This window comes from Fundulus heteroclitus, chromosome 18 (genome assembly GCF_011125445.2).
Source record: "Fundulus heteroclitus isolate FHET01 chromosome 18, MU-UCD_Fhet_4.1, whole genome shotgun sequence".
Taxonomy (NCBI): domain Eukaryota; kingdom Metazoa; phylum Chordata; class Actinopteri; order Cyprinodontiformes; family Fundulidae; genus Fundulus; species Fundulus heteroclitus.
In genome coordinates, this window is record NC_046378.1 from 9,440,395 (window position 1) to 9,462,122 (window position 21,728).

At 38.5% G+C, this 21,728-nt stretch overlaps 1 protein-coding gene across 1 annotated transcript in view; it reads right to left on the reverse strand.

Annotated features, from left to right (window-relative positions):
* Positions 1–7,075: 7,075 nt before the first annotated feature.
* kcnj5 (potassium inwardly rectifying channel subfamily J member 5) overlaps positions 7,076–21,728 on the reverse strand; it is a 39,610-nt gene continuing 24,957 nt past the window's right edge. Inside the window, exons 3-4 of the mRNA XM_012866802.3 lie at positions 19,798–20,671; positions 7,076–9,179 (exon numbers count right to left, since the gene is read on the reverse strand). Of these exons, the coding sequence (XP_012722256.1) occupies positions 8,797–9,179; positions 19,798–20,671 (1,257 nt within the window). The 3' untranslated portion in view covers positions 7,076–8,796. The remainder of the gene's footprint in view (positions 9,180–19,797; positions 20,672–21,728) is intronic.

A 21,728-nucleotide genomic window follows, 5' to 3' on the forward strand; every position in this document is an offset into this window, starting at 1 on the left:
TTCTTTCTCTGTTGTTTTTGTAAAATCAATATTATGCCTGCAGGAGAGAATTTGTTGAACAGGTGAACATCTCTGACTCATTCTGCTGAAGACAGTGTTTACATGAGGAAGTCAAAGTGTGTAATTTTTGGAAGTATTCGCGAAATTCCCAAAATTGATTTGATAACACAAAGGAACACTCTTTGTTATAACTGTAAGCTTTTCACAAGAAAATTTTGTCACAAGTTTGTGGTGTTGACAGACAAATGACCTTGTAGTCTAAGACAAACCAGGTATAGTGTGGGTCAGTGAGGAGGATGTGGATTCTGTCTATAAAATAGCAGTATGTGATGTGTTTGTCCTGAACAGTCAATATAATATCCAAAATCAGCACATCTACTTCTAAACCTAAAATTAAAAATGTAAGATTGTTGGCAAGTTGTTTTAAACGTGACACATTTTAGCTTTGTTTATTCCAAATAAAAAATAATAAAAACCCAAAAAAAAACAAAGTCATTGGTGCAATGTCTTTTTTTTTCTTTTTTTTCTTAGAAATAACTTTATGGTTTGCTATTTAAAATTCAAATCAAGGGTATGAAAGTCAGAGGAACTTTTAATTCAACCATCTTTTTGGATATAAACTTAGTAGGTTTTAATGAGGATTGAGGGCAGAAGTTTAAATTAATTTAGAATTTGCCACACTATGGAACTATGGAAACAGTTTGTGAAAACAAGTACAACTCTAAAGATTAGAACATAATGAAAAAGTGCAATATGTTCTGTTACTCATTTGTGTGGCTTTTTTGCAGCATAAAATCACATATTTTAAGCCTTTATTTCTTTTAATTTTGATGATTATGTCTTACAGATAACGAAAACCCAGAATTCAGTGTCTCGGAAAATTGGAATATTACATAAGATCAAGAAAAAATAATATTTTAGACAGAAATGTCAGGCTTTAAATTAGGTTAAGTTCTGTGCACTTAAAGTAAGAATGGACAATTTTTCCAGAAATGGAGGTAAGGAACGTTCAAGTCCCTTTTTGAATAACTGCACATGCACAAGACCATCTTACCTGTGCTTCCGCTCCTCAGGGGGATCACCTGAAAGAATCTCCCAAATACGCTCTGGTCTTCTTTCTTTCTTCTAAGGACTTCATCTTCTCCCTATAAACTTGTAAGATAGTTTGCTTCTTGCGACTCTCCGCCATTTTCAACGTATGAAGTGAGAGCAACAGCGCTACAGTGAACGGAAGCTAACTGGATACAAAAACACTAGAAGTGTGCATGTGCAGCCAGCAAGAGGAAACTAGCAAGGGACATGTACGCACACTGGCATTACGTGAGTGCGTCTCAATGACTGGCATGTGGGACAACCAATAGATAACGTGATCCTCCTGGAACTTGAAGGCAAAAGGAGATCATCCATTATACCTTTAGTAATAGGTTGGGCCTCCTTTTGCATGAATGACTACTTTCTCTCAACAAGACACGGGAAATCTAGGTCAGTCAGTTCAGCTGACGTTGCTGGCAAATCAAGCACGGTAACACCCTGTTGTTTGAATCAGCTTTTCGTACCTTTGGCAGAGTGGGCCATTACCAAGTCCTACCGGAACATTAAATCAGACACTCCGTAAAGCTTGTTGGGAGAAGGAAGTATGAAGGGCTCCAAAACTTCCTAGTAGATGACTGCATTGACCGTGGGCTACAGAAAACACAGTTGCCAACACCAGTAGATGACATGGCACCCCAAAACATCACTGACTGTGAAGACTTCACACTGGGCTTCAGCTAACATGGAATCTGTGTCTTTCCACTCTCTTTAAAAGTCCTACGGACTCTGGGTCCTTGACTACCAAATTAATGGAAACTTTACTTTTATTTGAAAAGAGGACTTGTGATGGACCGGCAACCTGTCCAGGGTGCACGCCCCTTCTCTCCCAATGGGAGATAGGCACCAGCCCTCCCCCTGACCCTGCATGGATAAGCGGGTATAGATAATGGATGCATGGATGGGTGAAAAGAAGACTTTGGACTAGTATGCAGTCGTCCACTTATTTTTCTCCTTAGCCAAGGTAAGATGCTTCTGTCATTGTCTCTGGTCTGGAGTGGCTTGACACAAAGACTGCAACATTTCCATTGCATGTGTAGAATTTGCCTGTGCATAGTGGCTCTTGACGTGGCATTTTCAGCTTCAGTCTACTCCATGGAAACGTCCCCCAAATCCTTGAGTCAATTTCGCTTGACGATCCTCTCAAGGCTGTAATTATCTCTGCTCTGTGTGCACCTTTTCATATCTTACCTTTTCCTTCCAGTCAGCTTTCCATTGATATGCTTAAATACGACAATCTGTGTTCCCTTTTTTAACCATGACCTTTTGTGGCCTGCCCGTCCTGTGAATTGTGTTAATGACTGTCTGTTAGACATCTGGCAAGTCCACCTTTGTGAGACATAACATGGAATTTATTAAATTTAAAAACATATATTTCATGTTTGATATTCATTTTTTCCAAAACATTAAGTTTTGGCTCAGAAATGTTTTAATATATGTTTCACTTTCTGAAATGATTTTTTACATCATTCTAATCTTTGGAGCTATACTTGTTTAACTCAAAGTCTGGGTTTTGTGTAAATGTGTTCTACAAGGTTGAATAACTAGTTTGGCTGTTTTTGAAATAAGGTATAACTATTATTTTCAGTAATGGTTTCCCTAGCTGTTTTGGACACATATCGTATCATTGGGCATGTATAGACAAGCGGTAGAAGGCGAACTTCTTATTAGATGGACCCCCTGTTGTAGCTTAGTTTAGCAATTAAAACAATTCTAAAAAAAATCATATTCAAGGAATATAGCACTGTTTCTGGATGATATACATCTACACCTTCAAAAAGATTCCCAAGTTTGTCACTATTTTCTTAGGCATACAAACTATTCTGCTGCTACATTAAAGTAAGGTTTGTAGAGGTTACCGTCTGTGTTAACTGCTAATTCACAGATTGATACAAGCGTCAGCCATGATGCCTTTGTTAATGTTAGGGGACATCACTGTATGTGGTGGGAAAAGCTGAAATTTAACTGCTATAACTACCAGCCTGGGAATCTGATAATTTATTTACATTGCTGCAAGCTCATTGTGACAGGATATCCATCTGATAATAGATTCAAAGAACATCAAAAAATATATGATTTGACATCATTGTCAAATTAAAAGGGAAATGGTTATAATGTTCAGAAACATTTCAGAAATGTTCAGAAACGCCCAAAACTCAGTCTTATCATAAGTTCGAAAATACTGAAACACTAGTTCTCACTTTTAAAAACGACATGGATCCATTTGCTCCAGTATTCAAGCACCTATGATTGCCACTGAAGGGCAAAAATAAAATCCTTTAAAAAAACTAATGAAAAAAAACAGAATCAGCTTTTTGAGGGTCAAAGTCTTACTTGTTTGCTCAATCGTTCCATCTTCCTTGAAAATTAGGGGTTCATTTATATTGCAAAGATACGAAGAAAAGTACACGAGCCAAGCGTTGTTTTACATTGTCTTTTTAAAGTGTCAAAAAATGTCAAATACCCATATATGGACAACATACGTAATCGTGATTTCCAGAAAGGTAAAATTGCATCATGTTCCTTGCAAGGCGTGTGGGTGGGTATGGGCCTTTGTATTTGTGTTTGCAATCTTTTACACTCAAAGCACTTCTTTTTAGGTGTTGAAACTACAGCCATGGATATCCATGCCTATTTACTGCACAACTTTAAATAAGTATTTCATAGTCAGAAGTGATGCTATCTCTCTGTAGGTTGAGTGAAAGTATTTCTGCCTGAAGCTTTAGCACCAGCAAAGATCGTTCTGCACTGATACAAGCGAGGTCCTTTTCATGAGACAGATGCAGATCTAATCCAGTTTTCAGGTAGTATGCGTTGAAGACACAGTTGTGTTACCCACAGCCATGTGGGTTGCGTAACCAGACAGCTGACAGAGTGAAGCAATTTACTCTGAGTTCAGGTAGCTAGCTGCAGAGCCATGTGTAAATAAAACATCCACACACTTTTCCAGTTCTTTATGCGAGCAATTACTGAATAGAGTCTGTTGTCGTTTGGCCATGTCATGTTTATTCCCATGAAAACACACAGAAAATAGATGACGTTTAAAGGAAATGAAGATGATCCTTCGATATCAATAGATGTATTGCTTAACCAATGCCTTTTAACTTACATATAATAAGGTGCTTAAAAAGGTCACAGTGAAAAGAAAGACACTGAATGGACGTATATTTCTGTAAAAATAACACTGATTTGAGACTGAGAGATTTAAACAGTAGAAATCCTGTTGTATTTCAAAACATGATAGTTAGATACATTATGATGTAGAAATCACAGAACTTGCATGCCTAAAAAGTACCCTGTATTTCTTACAATAATTAATTTAACATAGGGGAGTAATCCTTGATTTGTGCCTACAAGCTTTGTGTCTTTTATTGAAAACAAATAAGGAAACAGTAACGTTATAGGTCATAGCCAGCATGCGATTCTGGGGGAAAGTTTATATGCTCTTTGGCATGAATGTCTTTCTAATTTCAGACTTTCAATGACTTCTTCAAGCCGTTGATTTTCCAGTGCTGAATAGTTATCCAGCTTATATGATCTATAAAAAGAAGAATTTGGTGCAAAAGTTTTCCATCCAAATAAGGTCCAGCTCAAAACACACGTGCATGCTCATATTTTGGAGTAGATGTTTACGTTCACACTAACAAACATTTGATTAGATTTTCCTTAGCGAGTTTCACCTCCACCTTACATTTTTGCACCCATAATACGATCTGACACACATCTCAATGGATGTTTGACCACTCTTCATTTAAATTAGTTTCTGGAGGGGCCCTGGCTTTTAAACACAGTCCAAAAATCTTCCGCAAGGTTAATCTAGCAAGCCCAGAAGTTTAATAGTCTCCTTCAACCATTTTAAAACATATTTTGTGTGTGTTTGGTATTACTGACCTTTGGGAGCTAGTTGTGTCCAACTGAGTTTTTTTTAACATTTTAGCTTCTGATTATAGGTAGATCTTTCTAGGGTTTTCATTGTAGGTAGCTCCAAGTTTAAATAAAGCTGGAAGGTGTCAATCCAAGGACAGGAGCCTCGTTTTGAGTTGGCACACACCCAGTTCATATTGATGATAAATTAGCTTAATTCAGGACAGCGCTTCAACAGACAGTTTAAAGCAGGGTGATCCACTGTGGTAACTCAGCATCGTTCCAGAACACGATGTACTAATGTCAGTATCCTTTTATATAATAGTCATAATTTCGGTCAAAAAGTTACAGAACTTTCACTCTAATTTTTGTCCTAAACTCTGAGTACTATAACAGAACAATGATCTGAAACACAAATCAAAACTGGTTTTGGAGTGGATAAAATGGGCTAACATAGTATCTATGTATAGCCTGTCTCTACCATTTTAACAATGAGTGGAAAAATAAAATATGTCATCTTATTTAGCAATTACCCTAACTTTTTGGAGAGCGGGAATAAGCCAAAGTACCAGGATGGAATACATTCATGTAGCGGGAGAACATGCACACTCTAGGTAGAAAGGTTGGGATTCAAACCCAGGACCTTCTAAAGAAGAGTGCTAAAAATCGCATCTCCATGTATCCAAATGAAAACCCAATGAAAATAAAAACAATAGTTCCTTGTAAATATCAACATCGCACAAAGGTCATTTTGAATACCGTATTTTTCGGACTATATGTGTCTTTGTCCACATATAAGACGCACCGGATTATAAGGCGCATTATATATTCTTCCCGTGTGTAATATCACTCCGCCCCTCTGGTAGGGTGACCAGATGCCCCCGATTTCCGGGGACAGACCCCGTTTTGGATGACCTGTCCCCAACAAAAGCATGTCCCCGATTTCAGTGTATCATGATTGAGTGAAAAAAGTCTAGTGCAACAAGAGGTATTTACCCGGTCCTGCTGCTGTCCTGATGTGGAAGAGCTTCGCCAAATACACCTTCCCGGCCCCGTCGGCGTTGCAGTTGCAGACAAAACAAACCAACCCTCAGGCAGGAATGCTCTGCTTAACAAAATCACAGACGTCCCCAGTTTTCATTTGAGAAATCAAATCTGCTCACCTTAAGGAGGAAATACACTTGCTGCATAACTTAAGCGGTGCAGCTTACGGTCATGTTTTTAAAAGTGTAAATTTACACAAGATGGTGCAAAGTACGCAGCTGCGTGATTCTGCGGAGAGAACTTTCATCATGGGTAAGTAATTAAAGAAAGACAAATTATCAGTAATATATGGGTAACTTATTAAATTATCAGCAATATATCCTGTTTTGATCTCCTAAAAGTCCGTGTCTTGACCTTATCTGATTAGAAATCACATATTTTAGTTTGTTAGCTTGTCACAACTGCATCATCCATAGCACTTTATTTTCGACGACTCTTATTTTGGGATATTTCCGGAAGTGAACTTTGACACAGGATGTGGTTTTCCTGTTTATTCTCTGACAAACAGGAGCGTACATGTATCTGAAATAAGAACTTCAATCTAATCTAGGTGTTGCGTAGCATAAATACGTACGTTGTATGTATTGTGCTTCTGGTGTACATATATTGACTTATTAAAATGAAAAACTAACCTAAGCGTAGGACGCGCATATGATGCTTTGCTGCGCTTTGCAACGTGTCCGGTGTGTTTCCTCTTTAACACAGCTCTCTCCTGAGAGAGAGGGAGAGCTACCGTCTCTGTCGGGGGGACAAAGTAGTTGGACTACACTGCCCTGATTCTAACATAAGACCAAAATAAACGTAACTTTTATATTTAATTAACTTACTTGGCTTATTGTTGCTAGCATGTACTCTGGGCGCAGGCTGCCTTACGTGAATGCACGTCTTATAGACAGCTCAGGGGACCAATCAGGTAGTGACACAGTGTTCCGTAATACTCCGAATGTCCATTGAGCGGAAAGGCTTTGTTGCTTACCAAAGTCGTACTTACACATTTTAACTCGTTTTTGAGCAAATTGTACCACATAAAATCAGTCAGTAAGCAAAACGGTAATCATATACAGTATAAGTCGCACTGGATTATATGGTGCATCATCAATTTTTGAGAAAATGTAAGGATTTTAAGTGCGCCTTATAGTCCAAAAAATACGGTCGTTGGTATGTTGTATTATCAATAGAATCTGGAAAAAGAATAGTTCAAACAGACAATCTAAAGCCCATAATTAAAAGGACATTCATGCGTAAGTAGAGTGTATGCAAACTTGTGACCAAAGTAGCTGCCATGTTAACCATGGAATCAACTGTCCGCCATGATGTGGAATAACAAGCAAAGAGCCAGGAGTGATTTGTTCAACAGAAACTAACTGCGCATTGAACCAAAATAGATAAAAATCAAGTCACAAGGTAAAGACCAAAAGTAATCTTTAAAGGAGGTTATTATTAAAAAGGCAAGCATTGAGTTGTCATTGAAATAAACTCATTACATGTTAGAACACTTTGTTATAACATTATTTGGGCACTTTTTTCAGTTTTTCTTTATTATTTATTTTTTTGCATGACAGAAAAATATAAAGATTTATTTATAAAGATGAGCAATGTAGATTGAGTATTTTAATTTGGACGTGAAACATTTGAAATATTAATTTACTGTAATGTGTATAAAACTCTGGACATAAATATTTCTCTCTTTGAAACATTCTTTTAGGCAACTTCTAAGTAGGACTGACATGCATCAGCCAGCAGCAGCAGCAGCAGCAGCAGCAGCAGCAGCTTGGTGGTTGGTTGGGTCGGTGTGAAATCCCCTTACAGGAAATTGTGCTTCTTTTGTTCCGCTAAAAAAGGAGACTTTGCTTTAGGGATTCAACTGGTACGAGGGCAATTAGAACAAAATCCTCAACCAACCAAGTGGTTGACTAAAGAGTCAATTCAGTAGCATATATAGCGTTTGTCAGCTTTTGCGTGTTATTACAGTTAATTTAAAACTCTTAAAATGCATACCAAAATGAGGTACGATGAAGACTCTTCTGGGTCAGCTCTCCCGGTGTCTCAAAGACGTCACACACAGAAACACACTGTGACTGCATTTAGCACAGCACAGCGATGAGAAAAGAGTCGAACAAAGAAAACAGAACTGCACAATGTTTGCCAGTAGGCGCAACGTTTTTTTTTCGGAGCTTCCGAGCTCTTCTTTTGCAAACTAGAAACTATATTTTTACCCTTATGTCACAGAGATGTCTTATCAATACTGACAGAAACAGGCAACCGAAATGTCTCGCATTTTTAAAACAAAAGAAATACAAGCAAGATTTTATTACCACATGCAAGCTGCTGTCAGACATTTCAGCTCATTTGGGTGGCTGTTTAGACAGTTTTCTCAATGGGAGTGTGTGGAAGCTTAAATAAGGCTGAGTTACGACGCGTATAAAATGAGAATATTGGTGCAGCCATGATAAACTCACGGTATGCTTTCCGAGCTACCAGCTTCAGCTTATTTGAACGAAACTTGAAATGATGTGTTATAGCAGTTAGGTGATCATTGTGGTTATAAAAAGCCCCAAAACTCTAAGAGTAGATATAGTTTTTTTTGTACATGTGTGCCTTTGTATGAGTAACATACATGTCTACAAAACCAATCTATACTATAGATTGATGCTCTTACGGAGATATATTGCATGAGTTGGAGTCAGGAGACAGAACAATTCTGTCTCCAATAACTGCATGTAAATAAATGGCCATTGATTAAAAGAAGCATTGTCTGTTCCAGTCTTTGCTGGGGTTTTTTTTGGCTGATGTAGCCCTTCAGTCAGGCAGTCCATCAACGAGTGGAGGCTCCTTGAGAGCAGCAGCTGAGCCATTGTTCTCTCCCTTGTCGCATGAATCCCTTTCCTCCATCTTTTCGTCCTGACTTAGTGGATGCAACTCTGACAGGCAGTCCAGGGGGTCAAAAGTTGGCGTGGTGGGTTTGGGGCTTAGAAGCGGGAGCTGAGGCAAAAGTGGCTCATCCCGAAGCTTTGTGGCTAGCTCCTTGGCGCTGCAGAGGGGCGTGTTGGTCTCGTAGACGTCATGGAAGTTGTTGTAGTCCACTTCGTAGAAGCCCTTCTCCAGGGATAACACAGGTGTGAAGCGGTAGCCCCACAGCACCTCAGTGTCCAGGTATGAACTCCGAGCCTGACACGTCATACCTGTTACAGATATAGACAGGAATGGGTTTTCGTATGCACAAATGAAGTATGCAGCACACACACGGTAACGAAGAACAGACACGCACACATGAAGTGGACAAGACGAACACATACAAAGGGAAGAGCAGAGATACATCATCAGTTCATTATTCACATATGTATACAGGAACTGTGACAAAAAAAGCACAGATTTGTCCAGGGTTTAGTCAAAACTTTTACTGTGTAGGTAAAAAGTCAGCACATACAGTTAAAAGTATTGTGCTTTTGTTGAAGAGGTCCAGGTTTTTGGTCATTAATAAGAAATACTGCACACAACATGAAGAATGACAAACATAAGGGGCACTTGCTGAATCAAGAGATCTTGGCAAATTTGGAACATTTGACAAATTGAGAACAAGTCTGGGGAGACCTTACATGCAAATGACAAGGTCAGGTTTGAGTTGTTAAAAAAGTAACAAGAAACCTTCAATTTAAATCAAAGGTAATCCCAGCTTATCAACTTAGTTCATTGGTATTGTGTTTAGAAATATAAAGGGTACTAATTCTAATCTTTTCAAAACGGTAAGGTACCAACTTAAGATGATGCCAAAATGAATTGAACTGCTGTTGAACAAGAGCTTCAACATGCCCTTCCTGGACATTCATACTGGACGATGTCAATGTCTTCATGATCCTGGAGTGTAATGCTCAAAATAGGTCTTGTTTGAATGCCAATGTGTCAACAAATCTTTGATGTGAATGAATACATCTTGCTGGTATAAAACAATAGATGATGGTTTTAAATACTTTTTGATTTTTCATCCAAGCATTCTCTGTGCTCAATCCTTGCAGGGTCACGGGGTACTGTCTCCAGCGATCATGCATGCACACACTCACACCTAGGTGCATTTTAGAGTGGCCACTTATTATCACCCTTTGATGCAGGAGAAAGCCGGAGTACCTGGAAATAACTCATGCAGGGATAACATGCAAACTCCATGCCGAAATACCCCAGCTGGGATTCAAACCTGGGACATTCATTTGGCAAAGCAAACCATGCTAACAATGGCACTCCTGTGCTGCTTGTCGTTAACGTTTATTAGTTATTAGATAATCATTACTGATGAGTGAAATTTATATATGACTCATCAACCACTAAAAATGTTTGATCTAAATGTTTTGATCACAAATTTACAGTTTGTTTAAATAGCATTTGCATGATCAAGAATAACATTTAGAAGAATAACATACAATTTTCTATTTACCAAGATTCCAATGTTAAATGAGGTGAAATGTTTTCTTTTGTTTTTATTTTTTCATAATGTAAAGAACGTTGAAGCACCTTGCTGCTGAAATGTAAACTTGACTTGACTTCTGTATGTTCTGTAGTAATGGTCTGTAGACACAACTTAAAATATATTTTTTCTGCATCTATAACCCCATTAGACATTACATTAGTAAAAATGTTTTGAAATGTCATAACGGCTTGGCCTGCAACACCCCCCCCCCCCGCCCCCCAGAAAACACGATGTTACTAATTTTACTTGAAAACAATTGGTTCTTCTTGTAATCACATGAGATGGCCTTATTAAGTGTCATTAAGTTCAAACTTGAAATTCTTCTTTAAGCCCCGCTTTCTTCATAAGAATTTGCCAAAAAAAAAATCAATTTCCACAAAAAACTAAATATGAAAAAGATGAACTTGAATTTAGCTACCTTTTGCAATATTGCCAATGTGCCACTGCACTGGGATGAGACGGTCAGTGCCGCATCTAACCAATTTATGACTTTTCACATAATCTTTCAAATATTTTGGGGCATGTCAGCTTTGCACACAGAGAGACCTAGATGTTAAAACATAAATATTTGTGTTTCATCTTTAATTTGGTCTAAACAAAGTTAAAAAATATAGTAACATCTAGACTTTTTTTCCCCAACGCTTTGTTATATAAAGGTATGTCAAATTCCTTCAATACAGTCTTAAACATCTTGTAACAGAATTAAAGCAGCGTCACCCAAACATCCTGACATTAAATCATTCAGCAGGATAAAGTTCTAACAGTCTGATTTTGCTGCTGTCATAAAATAAAAAGACACATCCCAGTGATCATTCAAGGTCAACATAAAGGTAACATGTGGAAACTGCTACACAAGCCTCATGGCTGAATAAATCACAGTACTAACTGCACATTTGTTTAATTTGCTGTTCATTCATTCCACTGTTCAGTTGCACGGCTCTTTCATGAAACCAAAAACAATACTGCACTGGATTAAAGTTGTGATTTCATTTTTAGTTTTCAAGTCAATTTATTTATGTTTATTTATGTTTTATTTATACCATTTCAGAGCAAGTTGCTCTTGTTTTTCTCTTTCTTTTTTGTGGGCTAAAGTATTTACTGACCTGAACTGAATGACAAAACAAAACCTAATGTGATTTTAAAAGACATAGGACCCAAAAGAAGACAAATTGTGACTAATGTTCCAGGAAAGATGGCAAAGTATAACAACTTATATAAAAAAAAGAAAGAAAGAAAAAAAAATACAGCCCCTTGATTTCACAACAATAGCTTTATGGATTCTGGGAAATAGCATAAAACAAGTCTTATTTTCTATATAAATAATTTTACTAGGGGCAAAAACTTAAAGCCTCCAGCTTAAGCTTAGACGCATCATTTCATGAAAACAAAAAACTGTTGCCGGCAACACTGCAAAACATAACTTGGCCTCCTGCAGGACATGGTACGTCTACAACAAACTGCAGCTTAGTCACACATAAAAAAAAAAATCTTACTTCCACTTGAAAGATTACTAATATATTTTCTCTTCAACAGAAGCTGTACCATATATGGCTTGTTAAAATAATGAAAAACACCGGATGAAGTATACTGCAGGACTGGACATTTATGAATTATTTGTGGACAATTTTTGTTTTTCACTCAATTTCATAAATTGCACCCTAATAGAATGAAAAGATGAGAAATGAATAGAGACGCAACACAGCAAAACATGTGCGTTCAGAAAGGAATGCTATGCTTTGAAATAACAAAAAAAAAATCTGTTATTCTCTAAATGCAATCTTCTACTGTGAAACTAATGGTCTACAGATAGTGAATGTTGTCTTGCAGACCCAGAAGACCTAAAGAGAAAATGTAGATGCAAGATCCATGGATATAAGTTGGACTTAGACCTGAAGTCTTTTTCATCTGCTTGGAAAATGTATGTAATTTCATTGCAATATCTGATCCATTGATTTGTTTTAGTCAACTACTTGTAAAGTAAAATAAAAGCAAATATATATTCAATTTAAAACAGTTTTGCTTCATTCTGTTAGGAACATTTTGAGTGCTTGTTCTTTTTTACTTTCCACTGCATCACTCTACTCGCCATGCCCTGCCCTGTCTCTGTTCCACTGTACTCCTGTTGGTTTTCCCCCACAAACAGCCAGGGGGTTGTTGAACGTCTCCTGGGGGTGACTTTTCAGCCCCGCCGTCAGCGTTCAGTGTTTTGTGCCCTGCTACTATTAAGCATTACTGTGTAGAGTTAACTATAAAGAAATCTATGAGAATTGGTAGAGTTCAAACATAAAGAAGTCATTATAAATAAAAACTAGTGCTGGGCAACGATTAAAATATTTAATCGCGATTAATCGCCCTGATTAATCGCGATTAATCGCGATTAATCGCATTGTATTTACAAACTCCAAGAATGAATTCAAAAGTAGTGTAAAGAGCACTTTTATTTTAATGTTCTGCTGCCATATGAACAAAAGTGTTGTAACATTTGTAGCACTTATTTTATACTGGATATTTTCAACCCATCTATTGAATTTAGTGCACTAGTTGATCTTTTCTTCATAAGAGAACAGCAAGCACTGCAGCCAAAATATGGCCTTTTTTGACCTGCTGTATATTAGCCAGTCCCTAAGCTTGATGTATCATGAAACTGTTGATCTTTTGGGTTTTGTGGTTTTTATTTTATTATTACAATTAAATAATAATAATAATAATAATAATAATAATAATAATAATAATAATAATAATAATAATAATAATAATAATAATGTTATGTTCAGTGTTTTTTTCGCTAATCCACCTCTTATATATTTCATGTAATTTATGTAATTTTGTCTGTGTTGTGTGCACCTGCCTGTTGCTTTAATCCTATGAATTTCCCCGTCGTGGGATAAAAAAAGGATTAACTAATGTTATCTTATCTTATCTTAAATAACACTTTTTAATATATGTACTGGGTTCTTTCAAGGTCTTAATTACATGTTATGTGTGGGCTCCAGTAACATCCATCCATCCATCCATCCATCCATCCACTGATCTACCTGGATGTTCCCTGGAGGACTGAAACGCCTCAGTCAGAGACGTCTGTGGGTCTGTCGGGGCAGTGAGAGAAGTTTCGTCTCCTCTCTCCGTTTCTGGGGCTCGACGTGTTCATGTTTTTTCACGTGCTTAGATAAATTTGTTGTGTTTCCACTAAAATGAACCGGCTTTTTACAAAACATACAGCTTGATTTCATTTACGGTATTAAAATAAAGCCAAACGGTGCTACTTCCCCTGTTCATGTTTTTTTGCTGCTGCGGTCTCTCTCAGCTGTTTGTTTGTTAAGTTTGTGTGAGAGCTGAGTGGGCGGGCCAGGCTGAGCCTGCGTGCTGATTAGCTGGCGCCGCTGAGCCATGTACGAGAGGGGAGGGGGAGCGGGAGAGTGCTACCGTGACAGCGCGCTGCAGTCAGCGCGCCTGCTGACTGACACTGACTGAAAGCATGTGAGCAACATGCGTTAATGCGCGATAAAATAAATATCGCCGTTAATAGTGTAATGAATTAACGCGAAATTAACGCGTTAACTTGCCCAGCCCTAATAAAAACATAAATTAATAGCTTCCTCTTGGCAAAGCAAAGCGGGCTCCATGCTGCAGTGGCTACCATCGCGGTTGCAGCAGCGGTTTCAGCAGCAGAGTAGCTTTGCCCTCCAGCAGCCTCCACAATGCTTGGATTTCACTCCACACCGCAGTGGCTGCAGAGATAGAAGGCTCCGATGTCCGTGTGAAGCCCAGCAGCCTTCTCTCTAAAAGCCCCAGCAGCCTCCACACTGCTGGTCAGAGAAGCCGAGCATGGAGCTCCACAGCAGCTGGGCCTCGCTCCACGCCGCAGCAGGAACCTTCTCTCTACCACAGAAGGCTGCTGTCATGGCTGCAGCAGCAGTTGCTCTACTCTCTACTGTACACGCACAACAGTGGTTTGATCAGCAGCCGGGAAGAACATCTTTCTGAACCACATATTGTTTAGAGACAAAACAGCTTTCAATATATCCAGTGCATCCATTGTTTCCCTCTCCGTAGTATTGAGTCAGCAAATATTTTTTTCCCCCCTTGCTCCTCTGTTGGCTGGCTGGGTAGCCGCACCCGTGGCCAATCACTGACTTGGAGTCTGCTCAGGCTACTCAATTACCGCTGTACTATCTTCTGAGTAGGGTTGAGAAAACCCAGCCAGGGGTAGGGAAAACATTTGGTTGAAACAGAATTTTTGGAAAAGTCCCCTGTTATGATGTATACATTAGCTGTAGTCAACTTAATTTACTCCAAATGGGTGTTTGTTTTGAGTGCAACCTGAAAATGTATTTTCTGGGTTTCTTTTTTGGGGCCGGGCTAAACCATTCACACTCACGCTGGCATAGTTGCTGTCAAACGGTTTCTTATCTTGCCACATAAGTAGGTAGGCATTTCTAAAAAAATGTTTTACACGGGTCTAAAAGAAAAGTAATAAGGTCCATTTGGTGAAATGTCATGGAATGGAATTAAGTATGTTGCTTATGATGACAGTAGTGTGTATTGTGTTTGTATTGGGATGGAGGACACTTTAAAGTGTGCTACTGCTTGTTTATATCCATACATAATTATCTACTGACCATCATGGGCTCAAAGTTCAGCATTCCATACATAGTTCTTGACTTTCCCCAAGTGATCTATTATCCATCTATCTGTCCATTGTCTATGCTCACTTATACATGCAGGGTCTCAGTGGGGGGCCTGGTACCTATCTTCAGCAGTCACTGAGGAGACCGTGGAAAGGTCAGCAGACCATCCCAAGGCAACACAAAGACAGCACAAACAAGCGTAAATACACACTCATACTTAAGGGCAGCTTAAAGATATCAGTTGCTTCTTAGTGAGGATGCTCTTACTACAGCGCAACAATGATCACCACTGTGCCAAAGTGCAGCACTGATATAATGATTATTAACTAAAGTATGTAGAAAACAGGTTGAACACCCCTTGAATATCCCTGCTACTCCTAGCAGAGAGAGAGAAATGAATGTATGTACACACATATTTACTAGGGTAAGGGTCATAGAGTCAAACAAACATAACAAAATGGTTGACAATGTTATGATGGAAAAATCCGTCATTGTAACTGAGTTTACTTTTTTATGGCTTATGCTCTATTTACTAAGTTCCATTATGCCATGGAAAATCATGTGCATGGGAGAAATTTACGCTAGCCTATTGACTTTCAGTCAAGGAGAGTGATGGCATAACCCCAGCGTAATGTCACTGATTAGTAAAAGGTGAGAGCATACCTAAGTCAACTGATGACTTAAAGAAAAAATGTTGTAGGGCAATGAAGCCATAATTATAGAGTGAAAAACAACCATTCAGTTACTACATAAAGCACATTGATAGTTACTGAATAACCTGGATTTATATTTTAATAAATAAATTAAAAATTAAAAAAGAAAAGTAAATAAGACTAGTTAGAAATCAAGTCCCAATGTCTTCAATATTTATAAGAATAACTTGAGTAAGTATGACGAATAGAAGATTGACATATCTTATAATCCCTAACTCTGAATTGGTCTTTGTGAATGTCTTCTCAATAAACAGGTACATAGAAATTAGCTGTAATTCTATTATCAATCACAATTTTCATTTTGAGTCGGCTACATTTTTCCATCATGTCTATGAAGAACAAACGATTGTGCTCAAGCATTGTTCCTTCTCTGAGTGAGTTTTGGTTTCAGCATTTGCAGAGCTGCCTTCTATTCTCATGTTGATCAATGGTTTTAAATAATGTATGGACACACTAACAGTGATGGCTATTGCATTTCGTCCTGCTTTTAAATAAAGTAAATAGCAACGCACTAAGTTAAACTGGATTAAAAAAAGTGTTATTTTTCTGTTACTGTGCCAAACTGGTTCTAATCTTATTTAGAAAAGATGGAATAAATTGTCACATCTGGTAGTTATAACTTGCACAAACAATAGCATTCGGGGAGTCCCTTAAGGGTCTGTTCTCAGCCAACTTTTATAAAAAATTTCTACAACACATCTTACTGTACTTACATGTATGCTGATGACACACATCTAAATATCTCTGTGACCATAGGGTACTACATACACCGAGTCAGTGTATGCATAATATAATGTTCTTCAGCTTCATGTAGACAAGATAGAAGTCATTGTGATTGGTCTAAAACCATGAAAGAATAGAGATCACTGCACAACTAGACTTAATGCTGTTTAAGACAACAAGAAACAGTATTGTTTCTAAAAAAAAAAAGAAAAAAAAAGTCTGTTACTAAATCAGCTCAGTGTCATCTTTAATAGGTTGCCTGAGGGTTTCTTGACAAAACAAGACACAGAGAAACAGGTGCATTAATTATTTTCAGTGGGTTAGATTGCTGTTCCCAGTCTCTGTAGCTTCAGATCATCCAGATATATCAGTTTGAATATGGATTTAAATTTGCATTCTTATGTCTATTTCTTCAATTTCTTGTTTTTATGCTTATGTTTTGTTGTTTTCCTTTTGTCACTGTTGACTTCCCAAAGTTCTTTAGATGGCCTCATGTATGAACAGTGCTATATGAATAAACATATCCTGCCTTGTTCATATACAGCTCTAACCACACAGATTGAACATACATACTTTACTTGTGACTTTTGCAGCTGATGAAAAATGTAGAAATGAATATATATTTTTTTGGATATGTTTAGGCATTCAGAGTCTCATAAAAATTAAAGGGGATTGCAAACTTTGCTGTTGGTGATTTTTTGCAAGTAACACTTTGTGAGTGTTTGGACATTTACAGTATTTCCTCAACACAGCCTGCCACCTTAGGCATATATTTACCATATAGGCTACTATTATTAGCAACACAGACCCTTATCTAACCTACAGTTTTTCGCAGATGCCCTGTGGTAGTCCTTTGAAGTCAGCATACCTGTTCATGTCATTGTTTGTGTAACTTAACTCAATAACACATAGTTTGCCCACAGTTTAAAAAAATGAAATATGAGCAACAAACAGAAAATATTGACAAAAAGCTCTACTAAAAGTTTATGATAGCCAGACTTTGTTGTTGCTTTCTATGGGATATTTATCAAGTTATCAAGATTCCTTTTTCACCGCTTTTGTTTGGGCTTTAGCAATTTTTTTTCATAAATTTCTTGTCGATTTCTTGTACTTGACCACCTTTCAGAGAAATGTTTTGTTTGCTCACCATCTTAGCACTGACCTATGAATCCTTCAAAACACAAACAAATGAAGGAACTGAAGTACAGGGTTTTACCCTGGTTCACTCTACACACAACAAACAACTCCACAGCTGAGTAACTGTAAGCTGTTGTGTTGTGCACCTTTCTAGTAGCATCTTGCAAAAACATACGTGTTCCACAGGTTCTTGATCTGAACATCAGATCTCAGATAATTGGCTAATGGCCAATTGCATACAATTGTAGCGTCTCTGAGGTGCTTGCTTGTACAATCATGCAGATTACATAGTTTTCTAACATTGTTGCTGTCTTTTCTCTATTAAACTGGCATATGGATTTTTTTTTTATCTGAATATGCCATATCATCAAATAATAATTGCAAATTTCCCCCCTTTCTGATATGTCCATTCCCTTCTGGTTTACATATTTTGCTTTTTTATTCCTTTTACTTAATCTAGTGTGTAGCTCTGGTGTATCCTGCCTATGTGTTTTTGCCACTGCCACGCCCAATTTTCCTCATTGTGAGACAAGGAAGGTATTTCTATTCTATGTTTTCAGTTTTTATGTTGATCATGGAAAACGGGGTAAAGATATATTTTTACAGAGCAATGCATGACCTGAAAACATGGCATATCTGTGCACTGAATGCAATACAATCTTATAAGAACCTAAACAACACCAATAAAAATTAAAAAAATGGTCTGATTCATCACCTAGTATTTTCTGGAGTCACTGATTGGATTCCTGTCATAATGTCGTTGGTCTACACTTTCTTTGATTTGGTTATTGCCACCAAGTCTTCCCTAGCAATCTCTGTGTTTTTCACCCTTTACAGTCATGTTGACACCAAAAGAGACTCTTTAGTTACTGCTTGAGCGTTAAGACGGTTGCCTATGTGGGAGAGAACAGCTGAAACATCAGTCATTAAAAAATGACTACATTTAAAGAAAAGTACTAATGAAAACAACAATCCATTCTATAGATTACATCTGCAGCTCATTAACTGGAACTGCTCTAAAATGTTTTGAGCCAATTCATTAAAATGTTAAAACAGTGAGTGAACATGCAAGCATTAGTCTACCACTTTGCTCTACATGGAAACATTGTAAGCAGGACCAATTTAGACGTCGATAGAAGACAAGTCTCGACTAGTCTGAAATATTTTTAGAAACGAAAGAAAAAGATTTCAGCAGATGTGTTCTTAGGACGTGCCACAGAATCGTTGATAAGGGTAAAATTCAAGTATATAAAGTATGTATCACATCTCAGCGTAATCATCTGACTAAGACTGAAATTGCAAATAGCCATCTTTAATTAAGAAATAGTAGTTATGTATGAGGATTCTACTAAGAGGATCAGAAAGCAATGACATCTACAATTATGAAATAGCTTGTAATATCTAACACACAGACTAGGAGATGCATGATCGTTTAACTGAATCATCCACTTCATGCAGGATGGCAATTTATTCTCCTTGTCAGTGTAGAAATACAGTTTTGAACCTCCTCGGTGAGATTATCTTTTGACATACGGACTAACTCTGCAGTTTAGTCCTTATTTGACTACTCATGGCAGCTGCACCTGATTACATGTGCCTTGTAAATGTAGCCAACCAGGACCTCAGGATTTACTCAAAACAAGAACTTGTAGTGTGGGTAGCTACACTTCATTCATTTTGAAATAAACACTATCAAAGACACAACCTTTAAGTAGCAACAATGGCGATGAGGGCTGCACTGAGCAGACGGAACGTTTTGCAATGCTTTTGTAGATTTTAGTGTTATGCTCCATTTAGGAAATTGGCATGAACTCCTTTTGATTCAAGACTGAAGAGCAGTGGGCTGTTTATGAAATATTAAATCCTCGTTGAAACTTTGTTGCCTTTGAACTAAATGTTTTAAAACCATTTAAGCTTCAGTTAGTCAATTGGCCTTCTGTCTTTTTATAAATTACAACATTTAAAATCTGCATCAATCCTTTACCTTCTCTCGATTTACATCTATTAGTTAATTCATTCACTATTAATGCCACTCAATGCCATCTCATTCTCTAAACAGTAAACTATTATTTATTTTTGACATGCCCTCCCATTTTACTTTTCCCCTTTTTAATTTATTTTCCCAAATGTGTATACATACCTGTGGCTTCAACCATGCCCTCAAGGATAACAACAATCTCGAACTCTTCTTTCTCCATTTGCGCCATGGACATTTCCCAGAAGGGGCTCTTTTCATTGATTTCATGAGAGATGATGAGCGGTGACACCAGGAACAGTCGGTCATCCCCTGTGTCAAAACCAATGTTTATATCAGTCTGGTTGAGTGGGATGAACTCCCCCTCTTTGGTCTGCTGCGAGCGGATGAGCTTCGCTCTGATTGACGCCTCAACGATGTGAGAGTTCCTCAAGTCCCCCACTCGAAACATCAGGCACATCTTGTTGTCCCGCACCGATATGACAGCATTGTTCGAGAACATGAGGGTCTCGGCGCGGTTCTTTGGCTGAGAAATCTTCACAAACATGCACCCCACCATTATTGCGTTAACAATGGATCCCAAGATGGCTTGTACCAAAAGCAGTACAATGCCTTCGGGGCATCTCTCTGTAATGACGCGATAGCCATAGCCGATGGTGGTCTCTGTCTCAATAGAGAAGAGGAAAGCTGAGACAAAACTGTTGAGGTTTTCTACACAAGGGGTCCAGCCCTCCTCGTCGCCATGCACCAGATCTCCACGGATGAGTGCGATCAGCCACCAGAGAAACCCGAAGAAAAGCCAGTTGACTACATAAACCAAGGTGAAAATTAATAGACTAAAGCGCCACCGTAGATCCACCAGGGTAGTAAATAAGTCACTGAGGTAACGATAAGTCTCTTGCACATTTCCGTGGTGAACGTTGCACTTGCCATCCTTCTGCACATAGCGCTGACGTGGCTTCTTTACAGGTTCTGAAATCAGTTGGGTTCGCTCGGTTGAGATCTGAGGCTCCCGCAGATGTTTCGGGAGTTTCTTCACCTAGGTGGAACAAAGAGAGGACAAGCAGAGGGTAAAACAAAATAAGCATGCACAGACCGTTTGCAAGAAGATGGATAGTACTTGTGCTGTCTGTAGTCATACTCACAGCTGAAATCTAAAGTTAATCGGCACAAACAGCCAAAAATAAAAAGCTTTAGAACCATCGCACTAGAGTTGCAGTTGTTAACCTGTTTTATGTGACTCGCTCTCAGATACTTCAGGAACACCACACAGCCTACCTCTAGCTGTCTGCCGGCGACCTGAACGCAATCGAGCGCAGTATCATGAAGTTGCCTCCCTATTCAGGTTGCCACTGACATTGCAGGTGCCAGTCTATGCGTGCGTATGACCAGACCCAAACAGAAACAGAGACTGAGGACAGAAGAGCAAAAGGACACCGAGGTCTTTGTCTGTGCTGGCCCTGCTCCAGCAAGGCAGTCTGTCTCCACAGCTGTGTCCTGTCTCCCTCTGTGTCCCTTGTGTTCCCTCCTTTGGCACGCTAAGGGACGCTAGCATGAACAGATTTTCCATCCTTCCCTAACAGACCCTCATGTTATCGTTAAAACAGGCTGCTTTTATGATCAGCCATGCATTATTGTTGAGATGAATGTCATTTTCCACTAAGGTTAATACACATAGGGCGAAAGGCCTCACACTCTGGTGATGTATTTAAACAAAGGCTGACCTTATTTAGCTTTTCAGTCACACAAGCATATAGCAATAAAGTGATAACAAACACACACCACGGCATAGCCACGTGCGTCTCCAAATCAAACCAGTGACAAGGTGGAATTTCCACACTCTAAAATTTCCAGTCATCTCTGTACACATTGCCGCTAACTGAACACCTGTTTTTATTGTTCCCCAGTATTATGCTCCCATCACCTCCACCCCGTTGTGCTCATACATGCTTGCCTTTATGAGCGTTCCACTCTCAGCGTAGCTGGCAAAGAAATGAATCAAAGGCACTAGAGTGTCCTTGCAGTGCCTTTGATTGCCGAGCCTAGAATTAAAGTCTGCCAGAAAGGTTTATTAACGATAGTATCACTCATGCGCC